Source organism: Cherax quadricarinatus, chromosome 50, assembly GCF_038502225.1.
Source record: "Cherax quadricarinatus isolate ZL_2023a chromosome 50, ASM3850222v1, whole genome shotgun sequence".
Taxonomy (NCBI): domain Eukaryota; kingdom Metazoa; phylum Arthropoda; class Malacostraca; order Decapoda; family Parastacidae; genus Cherax; species Cherax quadricarinatus.
Window position 1 is genome coordinate 8,736,677 of NC_091341.1, and position 19,350 is coordinate 8,756,026.

At 40.7% G+C, this 19,350-nt stretch overlaps 1 protein-coding gene across 2 annotated transcripts in view; it reads left to right on the forward strand.

Annotated features, from left to right (window-relative positions):
- Positions 1-19,350, forward strand: part of LOC128695331 (neuron navigator 2-like) — a 1,199,990-nt gene that overhangs the window by 509,604 nt on the left and 671,036 nt on the right. For both annotated transcript variants that reach the window (XM_070095407.1, XM_053785832.2), the window contains one exon: positions 2,588-2,705. In XM_070095407.1, coding sequence (XP_069951508.1) covers positions 2,588-2,705 — 118 coding nt within the window. The remainder of the gene's footprint in view (positions 1-2,587; positions 2,706-19,350) is intronic.

The following is a 19,350-nucleotide window of genomic DNA, read 5'->3' on the forward strand; positions in this document are numbered from 1 at the left end:
GTACCACCTCTAGAACTGTCCTAGGGACTCTCATCCTCAGAGAAAAGAATAAACTTTCTTCAGGGAAAACTCAAGGTTCTCGCTGAAGCTGTTTGAGAATTTTCTCCTACCACCCCCTATATTTCAAGTATGTTTTATTTAAAGACAAAAATACATTGGCCAAACATTCACAAAAATACAACAGAAAGCAAAACAACATAGGTAACTCAGAGCTACATCTCGAATACTTCGTCCAGCTCCCCTGCAGTGGGCCGCGTGCCCAGAATGCTGCAGGCATTTCCTCTCTGGATCGTAACACTGAGTCTCTGAAAGAGGAAATTGTTCGCCCTGTGGTCCTTGGTTTCTATGATGAGCTTTTTACCCAGCTCTTTGAGGAACTTTAGAGCACACTTGCCCCATGCTCCAAGGGTCTCCGACCCTATTGGGATGAAGTTATAGCAAGGGGGAAGGTTTTCATATTTGCGGATCTTCTGGGTCTCCCTGTGGCTGGCAGCTCCACCCCCTTCCACTACGGAGTATGGCAGGTAGGTGTCCGCCAATGTGGCGGCACAGGTGTAGTCCCAGGCAATCTGCTTTCCATCCTTCCAAGGTAGCATAGTGGCTCCATCAGGACGCTTTTGACTTCCGTCAGACCTCTGCACTTGGGGTTCCTGTTGAGCTGGGCAACGGGCTGTGGCGAGGCTTCTCTTTACGATGTCATTGACCTCCTCATGCCTGGCATACTTCCCTTCTGCTGTGTGACACACGAGACCATGAAGTCCGAATTGATCAGCTGTCGCCCTGCCGCAAATACACCTTTGTTCGGTGAGGATGGGGGCGGCTAGGCGAAGAGCAACACCAATCCGAATGGCCTGTGGGTCTAGTCGAGTGCCCAAGGAGGAATTGGGAACAGCTAACAGGAAATCTCCTGAGTGTGGTGCTTTCACTACCAGGAGACGAGCATATATATATATATATATATATATATATATATATATATATATATATATATATATATATATATATATATATATATATATATTGCCGTGTATTTTTTTGTCCCTGATGAGGATATCTTCATAAATTCCATATCTTATATGTGTGTGGGATACGCCATCCTGAGAAATGGTAATTCCCAGGTGGTAGTAACTCCAGCTCTACTGAAAGGAAACCTTTGAAGCTGCCATAGCTGCTTAAGACACCTCTTTGTCCATGTTCACCGATCAGTATAAAATTGGTACTTGGGTGTTAGTCGACTGGTGTGGGTCGTATCCTGAGACAAAACTGACTTAATTTACCCGAAATGCTCACCATAACAAGCGGCTTTCTGAATAGTATTATGTCATTGATGTCAGCTAGGCCTGTATACCTTGTACATGTACTTGTAGAAATAATGATATTATTATTATTATTTATTATTATTATTGTTGTTGTAAGAGTATATAAAGAAATATGGCACCCCTATAGGCATGGTGGGGATGTAGTTCTCCCATCTTAGGGAGGGTTTGTAACGGTCTTGAAAATTCAATTGTGAGATTTTCCACAGATGTGGGTCGCATCCTGGGGGACCCCAATAAAAATAAGACAGACAGTCCTTGATGACACACTGACTTCCTTGGATTATCCTGGGTGGCTAACTCTCCAGGTTAAAAGTCCGAACAAATCTTATTTTAGTGATAATCGTGCAGATGGGGAGCGGTGACACTGGGCAACCTCGTCAGACTGATCTCAGACGATTTTTTAATATGAATCTACGTGGTTAAATATGCGAGTAAGTTGTCAGAATATAACAATGTTCCCCCATACCAAACATTGTTTGACCGTTGTGGTTTGGCGCTTCTCCATAAATATAATAATAATTAATTATTATTCATACCCATATTATTGTTGGTATTACGCCTGTACATCTAGTTGTGCTTACTGGTATGTTTCAAGATACGAGTCATCTCAATTATTATTGTATTCGTGAAGGGGGAACGCTAAATCCGTAGAGGTCATACAACGCCAAACAAATGGAATGCAGTCCGAGTGGATCCCCGGAAAGAGATGATAGCTCCCAGTTCTTTGAATCAAGAGCCCATTCTCCAGCATTAAAGCACTTCCTGTACCTTGAACGAACGAATCATCACTCCCTTTCCAAACTCCTTAAGGAAATCACTGCTATGATTGTGTATATTATTGACAAGTAGATGAGTAAAATACATTTGCAACATTTGGGTATCTTTATTGTCGAAACGTTTCGCCTGCACAACAGGCTTATTTCAGTCAAATACGGATCACCAGAGATAATGTTCTCTTGTATTCGACTGAACATGGCTATCGTGCAGGCGAAACTCATCGAAGGAGCTACTGTTCCACTCATAATGCAGAGTAAGACTTTATTTTAGGCGACGTTTAACATTCATGCCCAAAGCTCAGTCCTTACCGAAACATTTAAAATAGTCTTGATCTGACTTAGGTGTTCTTATACGAATTTCTGTGTGTTTCCTCAGCCAGCAGTACTCATTCCAGCAACACATGGCGGGACTCAAATACTAGCTACACCAACTACCAAAGCGGCAAGAAGAGTGCTGTTACCCTGCTAATTCTTCTTGTCTTGTACTTACAGATATACACGGATTGGGCCAACCACTATCTGGACAAGTCAAAGAGCCGTCGGCATATCCACGACCTGCAGGCGGATGTCAGCGATGGGGTCGTGCTCGCTGAAGTCATCGAAGCCGTTAGTGAGTGTCAGTTCCTTACCTTCATTTGGAACTTGATGACATCATTTATCGTTAAATCCCTCTCCTTTCCATGAGACATCATTCAGTGTTGAATCCCTCTCTTTTCCTTGTGATATCATTTAGCGTTAAGTTCCTCTCCTTCCTTTGTGACATCATTTAGCGTTAAGTCCTTCTCATCCATTGTGACTTCATTTGGTGTTGTACCATTAATTTTATTGTAGTTTTTGTTATCCCTAATGTCTTGGTTTGATGGCTCATTAATTTTCTTATTGATGTCAGTTTTGTATTCACTTCTGCTGCTGCTACTACTGATGATCACATTGTACAGTCTGTTCCTAGAATATTGAAGTCATAGTCTCCACTACTCCGCTACCACGCTTCGTCTGTTATTCATATATTTAACTAAGACTTAAGTTAGGAGGAAACACTGTAGTGGACCTAGAATGTCTAATTTACGAGCCCTACCCACGTGTGGGCTGTCCCGTGCTCCCACACACAACTTCTGTTTTTTTATTTTGTTAATATTGGGTAATTATACTAAAATATGAGTTAATACTCGTTAACACAACCAAACTTAATCATGAATAATGAATAATAAAATTTCATCGAGATTTCTTTCGTGCCGAAATGCATGAGATTCAGTCTGCATGACAGGAAACTTAGAGAACAGGTTGTATTTAACATCGTCGGTATTTGATACTTTTTTTTTTCCTAGTAGGCCTACTGATCCATGTGGGGCTTGTCCACGTCTTGTGTCATGTCAGTGACGCTGTCAGGTTCTTGCACTCAGTCTTCAACTCTGTTGCCAAGCCATTGCTTTCCTGTCCTTTGTAATCCTGAATCTGGCCAACTTGAGTTCATTGTTACTAAATGTGACTCGGCTATATATGTGGACGAAGGCGTAGCTTTACAAAATAAATCACTATTTAAGCGACATTAAAGTAGAACTTTATCATATAAAGATTTTTTTTGCTTTCTTGTTTCTTCATCCACATAATTGTTAGCCAGTACTCTTAATCCGTCATCTTAGGAAAGATTCCGGATAGATGGATTAACTTTCTCAGTCTGTTTAACAGCTCATTTATGTCCATCAATATGTAATATGTAAACCAGAACTGCTGCGCATAAGCTAAGTCATTAACAACGATGTATAGAATTGTATGATCTTGTAACTTTTGTTACTTAGCATTCTTGATGTGAAGTTAGGCTTTATTGCGAACACTCATTTGACAGGACGGTAGTACCTCATTGGATGCTGCTGTCTGTCAGGCTTTATGTTAATTAGACACATGTCAAGTAATAGCACTACAGATATCTTTTTTACATAATTTACATAGTTTATCGATGCTGTGGTCGTTGTCTTTCATCAGATATAAAGCCTTAAATTTGCCCACTCTGAATTGTATCTACTTCTATTATTTATTAATCCCTGCCTTCATGTTTATCATCTGTACTTTGTTACTTGATTTATTTTTACCTTTGTTAACATTATCGCCACAGTTATTGTTAAAATCAATAATGTCATTGACGTTATGCTTTCGTCTCATAGGTTACTGTCTTACTAATGCCAGCGTTGATGCCAAAAAATACTTTTGCGTTACTAGCATTGTCACTCACGATAACATCTCCGAGCTTGTACAGTAATCTGAGGCAGTATAACAGCTCCTTGCCTCTAAATAAGATGGGGTAGGATAACAGCTCGTAGCTTGTGAAATGAACTAAAGTAGGATAACAGTTTCTTAGCTTGTAAAACAAGATAAGGTAGGATAACAGCTCTTAGCTTGTAAAATGAGGTGAATTAGGATAACAGTTCTTAGATAGTAGGTTGGTAGACAGCAACCACCCAGGAAAGTACTACCGTCCTGCCAGATGACTGTGAAACAGAAACCTGTAACTGTTTTGCATGATTGTATGATTGCTGGTGTCTTTTTCTGTCTCATAAACACGCTAGATAACAGGGATATCTTGCTACTCCTACTTACACTTTGGTCACACTTCACAGACACGCACATGCATATATATATACATACATCTAGGTTTTTCTCCTTTTTCTAAATAGCTCTTGTTCTTCTTTATTTCTTCTATTGTCCATGGGGAAGTGGAAAAGAATCTTTCCTCCGTAAGCCATGCGTTTCGTATGAGGCGACTAAAATGCCGGGAGCGATGGGCTAGTAACCCCTTCTCCTGTAGACATTTACTAAAAAAGAGAAGAAAAACTTTATAAAACTGGGATGCTTGAATGTGCGTGGATGTAGTGCGGATGACAAGAAACAGATGATTGCTGATGTTATGAATGAAAAGAAGTTGGATGTCCTGGCCCTAAGCGAAACAAAGCTGAAGGGGGTAGGGGAGTTTCGGTGGGGGGAAATAAATGGGATTAAATCTGGAGTATCTGAGAGAGTTAGAGCAAAGGAAGGGGTAGCAGTAATGTTGAAGGATCAGTTATGGAAGGAGAAAAGAGAATATGAATGTGTAAATTCAAGGATTATGTGGATTAAAGTAAAGGTTGGATGCGAAAAGTGGGTCATAATAAGCGTGTATGCACCTGGAGAAGAGAGAAATGTAGAGGAGAGAGAGAGAGATTTTGGGAGATGTCAAGTGAATGTATAGGAACCTTTGAACCAAGTGAGAGAGTAATTGTGGTACGGGACCTGAATGCTAAAGTAGGAGAAACTTTTAGAGAGGGTGTAGTAGGTAAGTTTGGGGTGCCAGGTGTAAATGATAATGGGAGCCCTTTGATTGAAGTTTGTATAGAAAAGGGTTTAGTTGTAGGTAATACATATTTTAAGAAAAAGAGGATAAATAAGTATACAAGATATGATGTAGGGCGAAATGACAGTAGTTTGTTGGATTATGTATTGGTAGATAAAAGACTTTTGAGTAGACTTCAGGATGTACATGTTTATAGAGGGCCCACAGATATATCAGATCACTTCTTACTTGTAGCTACACTGAGAGTAAAAGGTAGATGGGATACAAGGAGAATAGAAGCATCAGGGAAGAGAGAGGTGAAGGTTTATAAACTAAAAGAGGAGGCAGTTAGGGTAAGATATAAACAGCTATTGGAGGATAGATGGGCTAATGAGAGCATAGGCAATGGGGTCGAAGAGGTATGGGATAGGTTTAAAAATGTAGTGTTAGAGTGTTCAGCAGAAGTTTGTGGTTACAGGAAAGTGGGTGCGGGAGGGAAGAGGAGCGATTGGTGGAATGATGATGTAAAGAGAGTAGTAAGGGAGAAAAAGTTAGCATATGAGAAGTTTTTACAAAGTAGAAGTGATGCGAAAGTGGGTGAGATGTTATCAACAAATTTTGTTGAAAATAAGAAAAAGTTTTGGAGTGAGATTAACAAGTTAAGGAAGCCTAGAGAACAAACGGATTTGTCGGTTAAAAATAGGAGAGAGGAGTTATTAAATGGAGAGTTAGAGGTATTGGGAAGATGGAAGGAATATTTTGAGGAATTGTTAAATGTTGATGAAGATAGGGAAGCTATGATTTCGTGTATAGGGCAAGGAGGAATAACATCTTGTAGGAGTGAGGAAGAGCCAGTTGTGAGTGTGGGGGAAGTTCGTGAGGCAGTAGGTAAAATGAAAGGGGGTAAGGCAGCCGGGATTGATGGGATAAAGATAGAAATGTTAAAAGCAGGTGGGGATATAGTTTTGGAGTGGTTGGTGCAATTATTTAATAAATGTATGGAAGAGGGTAAGGTACCTAGGGATTGGCAGAGAGTATGCATAGTTCCTTTGTATAAAGGCAAAAGGGACAAAAGAGAGTGCAAAAATTATAGGAGGATAAGTCTGTTGAGTATACCTGGTAAAGTGTATGGTAGAGTTATTATTGAAAGAATTAAGAGTAAGACGGAGAATAGGATAGCAGATGAACAAGGATGCTTTAGGAAAGGTAGGGGGTGTGTGGACCAGGTGTTTACAGTGAAACATATAAGTGAACAGTATTTAGATAAGGCTAAAGAGGTTTTTGTGACATTTATGGATTTGGAAAAGGCGTATGACAGGGTGGATAGGGGGGCAATGTGGCAGATGTTGCAGGTGTATGGTGTAGGAGGTAGGTTACTGAAAGCAGTGAAGAGTTTTTACGAGGATAGTGAGGCTCAAGTTAGAGTATGTACGAAAGAGGGAGATTATTTCCCAGTAAAAGTAGGCCTTAGACAAGGATGTGTGATGTCACCGTGGTTGTTTAATACATTTATAGATGGGGTTGTAAGAGAAGTAAATGCGAGGGTCTTGGCAAGAGGCGTGGAGTTAAAAGATAAAGAATCACACATGAAGCGGGAGTTGTCATAGTTGCTCTTTGCTGATGACACTGTGCTCTTGGGAGATTCTGAAGAGAAGTTGCAGAGGTTGGTGGATGAATTTGGTAGGGTATGCAAAAGAAGAAAATTAAAAGTGAATACAGGAAAGAGTAAGGTTATGAGAATAAAAAGATTAGATGATGAAATATTGGATATCAGATTGGAGGGAGAGAGTATGGAGGAGGTGAATGTATTCAGATATTTGGGAGTGGACATGTCAGCGGATGGGTCTATGAAAGATGAGGTGAATCATAGAATTGATGAGGGAAGAAGGGTGAGCGGTGCACTTAGGAGTCTGTGGAGACAAAGAACTTTGTCCTTGGAGGCAAAGAGGGGAATGTATGAGAGTATAGTTTTACCAATGCTCTTATATGGGTGTGAAGCATGGGTGATGAATGTTGCAGCGAGGAGAAGGCTGGAGGCAGTGGAGATGTCATGTCTGAGGGCACTGTGTGGTGTGAATATAATGCGGAGAATTCGAAGTTAGGAGGAGGTGCGGGATTGCCAAAACTGTTGTCCAGAGGGCTGAGGAAGGGTTGTTGAGGTGGTTCGGACATGTAGAGAGAATGGTGCGAAACAGAATGACTTCAAGAGTGTATCAGTCTGTAGTGGAAGGAAAGCGGGGTAGGGGTCGGCCTAGGAAAGGTTGGAGGGAGGGGGTAAAGGAGGCTTTGTGTGCGAGGGGCTTGGACTTCCAGCAGGCATGCGTGGGCGTGTTTGATAGGAGTGAATGGAGACAAATGGTTTTTAATACTTGACGTGCTGTTGGAGTGTGAGCAAAGTAACATTTATGAAGGGATTCAGGGAAACCGGCAGGCCGGACTTGAGTCCTGGAGATGGGAAGTACAGTGCCTGCACTCTGAAGGAGGGGTGTTAATGTTGCAGTTTAGAAACAGTAGTGTAAAGCACCCTTCTTGCAAGACAGTGATGGAGTGAATGATGGTGAAAGTTTTTCGTTTTTGGGCCATCCTGCCTTGGTGGGAGTCGGCCAGTGTGTTAATAAAAAAAAATAGTTCTTAACGTGTGTAAAATAATCTGAGGTAGTATAATAGCTCTTGTAAAACAGTCTGTGGTAGTTTAACAGCTATAATCTTATACATTGAGCTGAAGTAAAATAGTAACTCTTAAATCGTAAAATAAACTACAGTAACGTAAGAGGGATGAAGTGCCTTGTTGCTAGCGAAGGAGTCTTGATACAATGAATTGGAACTATTCTCCCATTCATTGGATCAAACCTGACTACCTCTCATTCCTCAGGTGTTGTGTAACTTCTATGGTTTCCCAGTTAATATATTTGAGAATAATTGTTGACATCAGGGAACTAAAGACTATTTGTAACTTGCTCTTCAGTGGTGGCGCACTGCTTATGAATGGAAAGAATGAAGAACTCAACATGAACAGAGGGTACAGGACACAGACCCCGCCAGAGAACACAAAGAACATGGAAAGACTTAGACTGACTCCTGAACAAATGAGTACCCGCCGTATATGTCGTTGGAGGGGGTCGAGTCTCAGCTCCTAGCTGATGTGGAACGGGAAGGTGTTGCAGGGTACGTGTGTATTGCATAGTACATGGATGTTGCAGGGTGTGTGTGGGGGGGAGGAGGGTAGTGTTGCAGGGACCAGTGGTCACCAAGAGCATCACTCCCCAGCTAAGTTGAACAATCGTCTCTACGTGCCTCCCGCCAGCTTTCCCTGCTTAAATTCCCTCATACTGGCCCCGTGGCACCGCTTGTTCAGGTGGCACTCCTGTACATGCGTGGTGTTCGTGTACATTTGTGGTGTTCGTGTACGTGGTGTTCGTGTACATGATGTAACATTTGGATGTTGTAGGTGAGCCTTTGGTTATGCTGTCATGGGTTCACTTTGGTTATGTTGTTGTGGATCACAATATAACCTTTGGTTATATTGGTTATATAAACTACCATAACATAACCTTTGGTTATGCTGTCTGTCCCCACGTACTCTTATTTACTGTGGTCTAGAAACTACGTGGCGAGACCATGGTAACTTGTCTGTATGTTCTTTATTTGTCATTTAGAACACTGTAGGACAACAATTCAAATGTTGTTGACATAGTTTTCGTTTTCAATGTTCCTCAACCGTGCCCAGCGGTGGTGTAATATGACAAGAGAAACGTAACTAGCGAACAAAATAGCACAATACCGTGACTGGAACAGTACACAAAGAACTTTCATAGGTCAGAACGAAGCGTCGCCGTAAGCTTCTCTGTACGTTCTGGTTATTTGTGTAAACGTAACTAGCTTTTGTTTCCACTATATATCTATCATGTAAATAAGGTAGCTGCATATTGCTACTGTATTTAATTTTATTTAATAAAAATGAAAATATAACTTTGTCCACAATGAACACACTGATATCCGATCATAGTGATCGTGAACACAGTGATGAACACACTAATATCTGAAAGCACTGAACACTGTGCTGGAGAACATCAATCATAGCACACGTACGTTCGCACTTACCGGCTTGTTATTACTTAACAGAGTAATATAAAGTGACAAGTTGGAGTAGGTGGGAAAGAGCACCTGGGATCACTTGACGTTCTTACTAGTTCAATGTCCTGTTAGAATGTTATTCTACGAGTTGAGGGAGGCCCCCTGTGCCCGTATGCGTGAACCCCCATGCATTGACGGTCCTGAGACCTGCATGTGATGACAACCCTAGGTCCTACATGCATTGATGACCCTGGGGCCCTTATGCGTTGAAGAAATGTATGAGGATTTACGGTATGTTGATGGTGCAGACTGCACGAGGCTGCATGGTACTCTTATTCAACACTGATTTTGTGGTGTATCGCGGTGAATGTTGGCTCTATCTACATATTGTTAAGTTAGCAACGGTTATAGTTCTCCATTGTCGAGGGAGTACTGGTTTTGTGTGGTTTATCGCCTTTGTGTTGGTTTTATTTAGTTACTGTGGAGTTATTGTTGGTTTTATTTATTATCGAATTAGTGTTGCTTTTATTTGTTGTCGAGTTAGTGTTGGTTTTATTTATTGTTTAGTTAGTGATTTATATATATATATATATATATATATATATATATATATATATATATATATATATATATATATATATATATATATATATATATATATATATATATTGTCGAATTAGTTTTGGTTTTATTTATTTATTGTCGAGTTAGTGTTGGCTTCATATTCCCGTTAAGTTGTTAATGCTAGTTTTAGCTATTTATTATTCAGTTGTCGATATACTGTTGGGTTTTATCAACCCACTGTCAGGTTAATACTGGTTTTACCTTGTTGGTTTAGTCTATATATTGGGGAGTTTTAGGACAAGACAATCAGTGCCTAACATTCCTTCATCTCAAGATCTCTTCAGAGTTGGTATTCAAAATTGTCGTATGTTGTTAATCCACGTCTAAAAAATCTTATCTCAATCTGATATATAGGCTTAAGTAATCTTGAGGTCAGAAAACAGTAAGCATTTCCTTGGAACATAAATTGGGGCTGGCCCCAAATCTGCCCACTGCCATAACCAACATAATGGAGTGAGAGATGTGGAAGAAGTTAAGATAAACCCAGTGAAGGGCAAGGGCACCGTGGGCACAACAAGAGAACACTGTATCAACATCCATGGCCCCAGACTATTCAGCATCTTACCAGAAGGTATCGGAATAAATTACAGTTGTTTGGTTGATTTAACTTCGTGCATGGCTTGTACACTGCGTTTGCACGTACCATGAGATTCCTAAGTTGCAGCTTCGTGATTTGGGGGGATAAATGCCTTACAAGGACGCCATGAACTGAGGTGTCCGCGCTGTTGAACAAGAATAATGGAATATTTTGTAGAGTGTCAAAAAGAAGATATTCAGTTATTCTTTGCATTACTAGACAGTGTAAAGGCATTCTCAGAATAAATGAGATATAAACAATAGTTGACTGTTAACCATTGAACAATGGTGGAGAATGTGCAGCCACTGGATGAGTTCTTAACATCCTTGAGTAAACAAATTACACACTTGGTTCAGCATCACTTTGTGGCTCAACAGTAAACACTGTACTTGAAGGACTTGAAAATTTGTATATTCGGAGTGAGGAAGTCATTGTGGGTGATTTCTCAGAGAATTATTTGTTCATAGTTGAAAATGCTGCTCACGGATTTCACCGGGAAAATCAAGTGTGGGCATAAATCTCGTCATACACTTTTCTGAGTAAACTTCATCACATTAAAATTATTCGTCAATAGTTTTTAGTCTTCTTTTTGAAGGTTGTGCAGCTACGTGTAAAAAAAAAAGTACAGCTTCATAATTTTTTTTGCCACGATAATAAAGATTTTTGGCTAAGTGGTGAATGAGCTTTCTTTGCCACTCCCATGACAAAAATATTTACGATGAAACTAAAAAAAAAAAAGCTGTCGAGAGACTCCGCGCGTACTGATTTGTAAAGTTGTTCACAGCAAATTTTTACACTAAGCATTAGCATTAAGTATTCCTTTGTTAATACAGCATAATTAAAAAAAAGTAGTTTTAGGTTGAAGGTCAGATTTGAAGACAGTGCAATTACTGGAGGATTACACAGATTTGTACCACCAAACGAAGAAGAATGTCTATCCAATTTCTAGTGACACCGGCGAGAAGTTGAGTCAAAATACGCGAAGAGTCAAGAAGAAATTTGTGTAAAAACAGGACAAGTAAAGATTGAAAATTATATTTGTGTCATTAATGACAATAAGTTGTACTATGTAATTGTAGAGGAATCTTCAGAGAGATTTTACGAATTTCAAATTAACTTTCGTCAGCAGTCGGATGTATTTCATATTCTTCTGGTTTAAAATACTTGTGTCGTACCAAGACATTGCATCATTACAGTTATGACCACTCCAAGGTTACAGTATTACAACCATGACCACTCCAAAGTTACAGTATTACAACCATGACCACTCCAAGGTTACAGTATTACAACCATGACCACTCCAAGGTTACAGTATTACAACCATGACCACTCCAAGGTTACAGTATTACAACCATGACCACTCCAAGGTTACAGTATTACAACCATGACCACTCCAAGGTTACAGTATTACAACTATGACCACTCCAAGGTTACAGTATTACAACTATGACCACTCCAAGGTTACAGTATTACAACCATGACCACTCCAAGGTTACAGTATTACAACCATGACCACTCCAAGGTTACAGTATTACAACCATGACCACTCCAAGGTTACAGTATTACAACCATGACCACTCCAAGGTTACAGTATTACAACCATGACCACTCCGAGGTTACAGTATTACAACCATGACCACTCCGAGGTTTCAGTATTACAGCCATGACCACTCCGAGGTTACAACATTACAACCATGACCACTCCGAGGTTACAGTATTACAACCATGACCACTCCAGGGTTACAGTATTACAACCATGACCACTCCAGTGACCACTCCGAGGTTACAGTATTACAACCATGACCACTCCGAGGTTACAGTATTACAACCATGACCACTCTAAGGTTACAGTATTACAACCATGACCACTCGGAGGTTACAGTATTGCAACCATGACCACTCCGAGGTTACAGTATTACAACCATGACCACTCCAAGGTTACAGTATTACAACCATGACCACTCCGAGGTTACAGTATTACAACCATGACCACTCCAAGGTTACAGCATTACAACCATGACCACTCCAAGGTTACAGCATTACAACCATGACTACTCCAAGGTTACAGCATTACAACCATGACCACTCCAAGGTTACAGCATTACAACCATGACTACTCCAAGGTTACAGTATTACAACCATGACCACTCCGAGGTTACAGTATTACAACCATGACCACTCCAAGGTTACAGTATTACAACCATGACCACTCCAAGGTTACAGTATTACAACCATGACCACTCCAAGGTTACAGTATTACAACCATGACCACTCCAAGGTTACAGTATTACAACCATGACCACTCCGAGGTTACAGTATTACAACCATGACCACTCCGAGGTTACAGTATTACAACCATGACCACTCCAAAGTTACAGCATTATAACCATGACCACTCCAAGGTTACAGCATTACAACCATGACCACTCCGAGGTTACAGTATTGCGACCATGACCACTCCGAGGTTACAGTACTACAATCATGACCACTCTAAGGTTACATTATTGCAATCACCACCATTCCAAGATTACATTACTGCAATCATGTCCACTGCAAGACCATTGCAATTAATGCTATTCCAAGACTCAGTGGAGGTACCAGGCCATAATACACATTTCGGCTTGAAGATCATGTGGGATGTGTTCATAAAGTGAAAATTTTAGAACAGGTAGACTTAGATATTTGTTTCTAGAAATGTAGTCACCAAAAACCCACACTTAGGAGAGGAACCTTAGGACGACGTTTCGCTCGCCTCACACTCAAGCTGTATCCCGTGACGTCATACAATCACAGGCCTAAGGGATCTTGAATATAAACACATGGATGATACTATAATGCTCAGTTAATCTATACAACACATGTAAGGGGATCAGCAACTATGCTGACATATCCTGATCACAACAGTGAGTGAATGGTTTTTGGTGAGTTCTAGATATTAAGATATTTTTTAGTATCTCTAGAAACGTATTTTGCATTTCAGTTTTTAATTAGCACTTGGGTAGTAGCAGTAGCACCTGGTACTAACATCAGTACCTACCCGAAGGATTAAATGATTATATAAATATTTTCATTGCCTAAGATATTTAGGGTATTTTGGGGTTGTTGAATTCGAAAATGGCAAAAGATTTTTAACTGGCTCTGCTTTGTAAGATATTTTATACTTACTATCAGTTAACAAAGAACTTAGCCATAATGCCTGTAAATGTAGTGACAGTTTGTATATACAGATAATTTTAATGAAGATTAGAATTTCATTTTTAAATTATTTAATATTTGACGGAAGGAGTTGTATCATCAACGACCACATGAGTTCTTCACGAAGAGCCTTCTTAAACTTTCCCAGTTCAGAATGCAAAGAAAAACATTACTGATTTTATAAAACAAGCTTATCTTGCTTATTTTGCAGTGGTACTTGGAGAACAAGACAAGTCTTGGGCTCCCCATAGAATACGACAGTGGAAAAATAAGTAAAGGAAAAGTTTAAAGCTCAGTATGCCTGTGGTGTGGAGAGAGAACCGAAAAACCACCACTATTATTTCTCTATGGTGAATGTAAAAGGTTTCAATGGATACAAGAAACTCCTGTACTCCTTGGAACGCAGGCGAGAAAGATACATGATAATATACACTTGGAAAATCTTAGAGGGACAGGTCCTAAACCTGCACATGGAAATCACTCATGAAAACAGCAAACTCGGCAGGCGGCACAATGTTCCCCCAGTGAAAAGCAGGGGCGCCATGAGTACGGTATAAGACAACACAATAAGTGTCAGGGGCCCAAGACTGTTCAGTTGCCTCCCAGCATACATAAGGGCGATTACCAATAGACCCCTGGCTGTCTTCAAGAGGGAGTTGGACAGGCACCTAAAGTCAGTACTTGACTTGTCGGGCTGTGGTTCTTAACGTCGGCTTGCGTGCGGCCAGCAGTAACAGCCTGGTTGTTCAGGCTCTGATCCACTCCGAGGCCTGGTCAAGGACCGGGCCGCGGGAGCGTTGACCCCCGGAACACACTCTAGGGAATATCCTGATTTGGAGTCAGCAAGGAGACCTGTTCCCCACACACAGCGAAGACATTCCCATACCAGTGTTTACAACACTGCATGACTTTCCGTTGTCAATGTTGAAGAAACTAATGGTTTAGGATATAACAAGTGATAGCAGTGGAAGTGAATATGAAGTAAGCATTTCAACACCCCAACATTTCTCCCAGGAAGAACTCAGTGATCTGATACGTGTCCTCGGTATGTCAAAGCAAGCATGTGAACTTTTAGCATCCAGACTAAAAGAAAAGAGCTGTCTACAAGAAGAAGTTAAAGTAAGAGTTTATCGGACAAAAGAGGTTGAACTCCTTCCTTCCTTCAGCCAAGATGAAGAACTTGTATACTGCAATAACATCCCTAGACTACTTCGAATGGGACGTGAATATCGACCAGGAGATGGGCGACTGTTTATAAACGACTCCATTAGTAGCTGGAAATGTCTTATTTTACAATGGTAATCAATATGTATCTCTTACAGTTGCTCACTCAACAAAACTGTACTGATGACCAACATGGAAGAAAATCGTACAAACGTTTGCATATGCAGTAATTAGTGGTATCTAAATTATCTTTCTATGTCAATCTGTTATATAGAATGAAGTGCTAGTTTGTATTACATGATTTCACTTTTGCATGATCTAAAAACATAATTTCACTGCGATTTGTAAGTTAGCCCCGCCTGATGAACATATTTTTCACATCCATTATGTTTTTTAACGGGATACCAAATTTATCAAAAACTAGAGCCAATCAAGCAAAACCGATGACATATTCGGAATCAACACCACAACCTTACCCTAAAATCGGTGTAATATCATTTGCCAGAAAATGAGTGTTGACCAGTGATGCATTATGTAGATAGTATATCTGTAATAACTAAATTCATAGCAGATGTGGAAGACTTGCAAACTGCTGTAAATTATACTTCTTCAAGCTCAATTTTCAATTAATGTTTTATTGCCCCAAGTGTGTGTTTCTCTCATTAAATATGCCAAACAGAATATAAAAACTTTTTTTCACCAATTGTACATACAAGTCCCATCAATTCATAATTCATATGAAAACTTTAAGAAAAATAGGCTCGGTAGATTTAATTGGGACTAATAACAAGAAAAAATGCATGTACACTAACTTAAATGTTTATAGTTTAATTGATATATGATGATTATTACCTAAGTTATGATGTTCCAGAGAAATGCTTATTGTTTTGTGGCCTCAAAATAACTCGACCTATAGGGCAGACTAAGCTAAGATTTGCAGATGTGTGACTTTGAACACAAAATAGGAAGACATTTGGAGATAGGGTGTTAAAATAAAAATATTGGTTTTGTCCCTGAACTCCATTATTGTTGATTTAGTGTTGATTTTATCTAAGGTCGAGCTAGTGTTGGTTTTATCGAAGGTCGAGTTAGTGTTGGTTTTATCGAAGGTCGAGTTAGTGTTCGTTTCATCTACTTTCGAGGTTGTATTGGTTTTATTTTTCTGTTAACGAATTGGTTTTCCTTGTATCTTTTTCTTGTCGATTTGGTGTTGCTTAAAAACCAACAATTGTCACAAAGAAAATCTATGCAGAGATTACCGATATATAACAGAAAATAAAGCATTCATACTAAACGGAAGAAACAAAGAGTAAAACATCTGGTCAGTAAATTGAAAAAAAGTCTTAAAACACCAGAAACAGCTTCATGTCTTGCCAGACAATATCAGAACTGTATGAACATTATTTAATAGAAGACGCTGAAAAATCGCGAGCAGGTATCAACAAAGTGTTTCAGTGGGTAATAGGAAACAGTATATTCAGCGGTGATAAATTCCAACTGCTTAGATGTGAAAAGCATGAAGAACTCAAAATGAGCACAGGATACAGAACATGTGCAGCGTTCGTGGGGTCGAGTTATGTAATAACTCAAATAAAATGCTTGAATTTTGTCGAGCGGACGTTGTTTCTTAATGAATTTAAATTAGTTAATGCTACTGCTTTTCATTGTGTACACACACACACACACACACACACACACACACACACACACACACGATGTAGTGGAGGCAGGATCCATTCATAGCTTTAAGCAGAGGTATGATAAAGCTCGTGGTTCAGGGAAAGTGACCCAGTAGCGACCAGTGAAGAGGCGGGGCCAGGAGCTATGAATCGACCGCTGCAACCACAACTAGGTGAGCGCACACACACGCACACACACACACGCGCGTAACCTCTGCCACTTGGCTTGACCAGCTTGAAATAATTAAGGACACTCGAAAAATAAAATGTTTGTTGAGGGCTCAGTAGGGAGGGAGGTGGCCAGTGAGCAAATATTGACCTCATCTCCATGGTGGTGTATAGTGGCGGCCCTGGGTGTGGTGCTCTTGCTGCACCTTACCCTCCCCCTCCCCCTCTCCCTCCCCCTCCCCCTCCCCCTCTCCCTCCCCCTCCCCCTCCCCCTCCCCCTCCCCCATTCCTTACCATTCCCTCTCCCTTACCTGATCCTTCCCCCTTCCTTTCCTTACATGTCCCTCCCCTTCCTTACTTGCCCATCCCCTTTATTTACTTTCCCCTCCTCCCTACCTTCCCCTCCCATCTTTCTTACCTTCCCCTCCCCCCTTTCTTACCTTCCCCTCCCCCCTTTCTTACTTTCCTGTCCCCCTTCCTTACTTGCCCTACCCCATTCCTTGCCTCCCCTCTGTCTATCCCCTCCCTTCCTCCTTCCCCTCCCCTCTGTCTCTCCCCTCCCTTCCCCTTCCCCTCCCCTTCCCCCCTCCCCTCTTCCCCTTCCCCTCCTCCCTCCCTCTCCCCTCCCCTCCCCTCCCCTCCTTCCCCTCCCTCCCTTTTTTCTCCCCTCCTCTCCCTCTCTCCATATATCTCTACTTCCATTTCTTCTGTCTGCCTTCCTTCCTGTTACTTGTCATCCAAGGTTGTGGCAGCGTGTACATGCCACTTTGTTAATTTACTTAAGTATAAATTACAGTGAGCACAACTACACCGTGGGTTCACGCAAGCATCCAACACTTCACAAAAATGTACAGGAAAGTAGTACATAATATATGACTCCTGGTTCTATCCAGCACTTTGCTGTAGTGTATTCATGTACTTGGTTGTAGTTCCTGGTATCATGTCCTTCGCGACCCGATCCCACGCCAGGTTGACAGTGTAACTCAGGCTGTTGCTATGTTGTGCCAGTCAGTCTGACGTAGAAAGTACAGTAATGAAGAATAATTTAGAGAAATTTGTCATAAAGACAACTGAGGACGTGTTAATTACTTGGAGTAATTTACGTACTCTGCCAAAGCTTCTGTGTTCGTAAGGAATTATTTCGATATACAGATTTGAAACTAGTCCTTCCGGAATTTCCAAGGTGTGAAATGTATATTTCTTGGCAGTATTCCCAATAATTTTGGTATTTGAATTTATGTCCAGTTTCCAGATATACATTTTTGTCAGTGAGGTTGTTGTGTGGAACAGTATTCCAGTCTGAAAGCACAAGTGCCATGAAGAGTATCGAGTATCATCATTGACTTGGCATCTTTTGTTTTGAATGTTCTTGTTCAGCCTATCATTGTCCTGTAGTGGTGATAATCACTGTCATGTTCCGTAAATATTACAAACTTCTAACGTGGTTACTTATGGTTCCTTACTTCACTCTTCCGCTCTATCCAATAGTTTCATTGAGTTTTGTACCGATACAATAGAACGTAACACTGGAAACCACAAAATTTCCAAAACATTAGCATGCATGATAGTCAAGCAGGCAAACCTACCTACAACACAGGAGTCACATGATCTCATCGTCCACCTGTCCTCATCCCAACATGTCATTCTTCAGGTCACCATGTGTCACTCACACCTCACTCTCCGCTTATATATAATGTCTTTCAACCTCTGTATGTAAAAGTGCTCAAGGTCCCAGGACCGAAATGTTTTCTGATAAATATGTCCTAGTGTTTGCTTACGTGTTTTTCTGAACCAACACGCGTAGGCTATCCTGCCACGATGTCTGCAGCTCTTCCAGAGGTTCTTAAAACAGCCAGCTCTGGAGTCTAGTCTACTTTCATCAACCTCTTTTCCCCTCCATCCTCTCCTCCTCATCCTCCTCCTTCTCCTGCTTCTTCTTCCTTCTCCATTTACTCTTCTTCCTTCTTTTCCTCCTCGCTAAGTCTTAAAATTATATCAGTCTGATTAAATCTTACATATTTTTCAAATCATCTTTTCCGCCTTAAGACTCATATTAACGTAAAGAAGCATGATATTTAAGCCTCTATGATTAAACCCATCCATCACTTATGCGAGTGTGTAAATTTCTCTTCTGTCGGGTGAAAATTGTATACTTAACTTGAAAATCGGAATACACCTTGAATACTTTATTTATGGTACACTCATGTTAATCTCTTTCGTGGGTACTACGTCACTGTGTATTGTATAAGGGATTTTCAGAAATGTTTTCCAAGTTTAAAGACTATTTGAGGGGAGGGGAGGGGGGGGGGGCTTCGTGGGCTTACCTTAACTGACATTACCATGGGACGACTCCAGGGGTCATCACCCCCGCGGCTCAGTCCTAGACCAGGGTGCTGGCATGATCGATCAAGCTGTTGGTGCCGGTAGCATACTATCCAAGGTATGCACCACAGCCCGGCTGATTATGAACTGA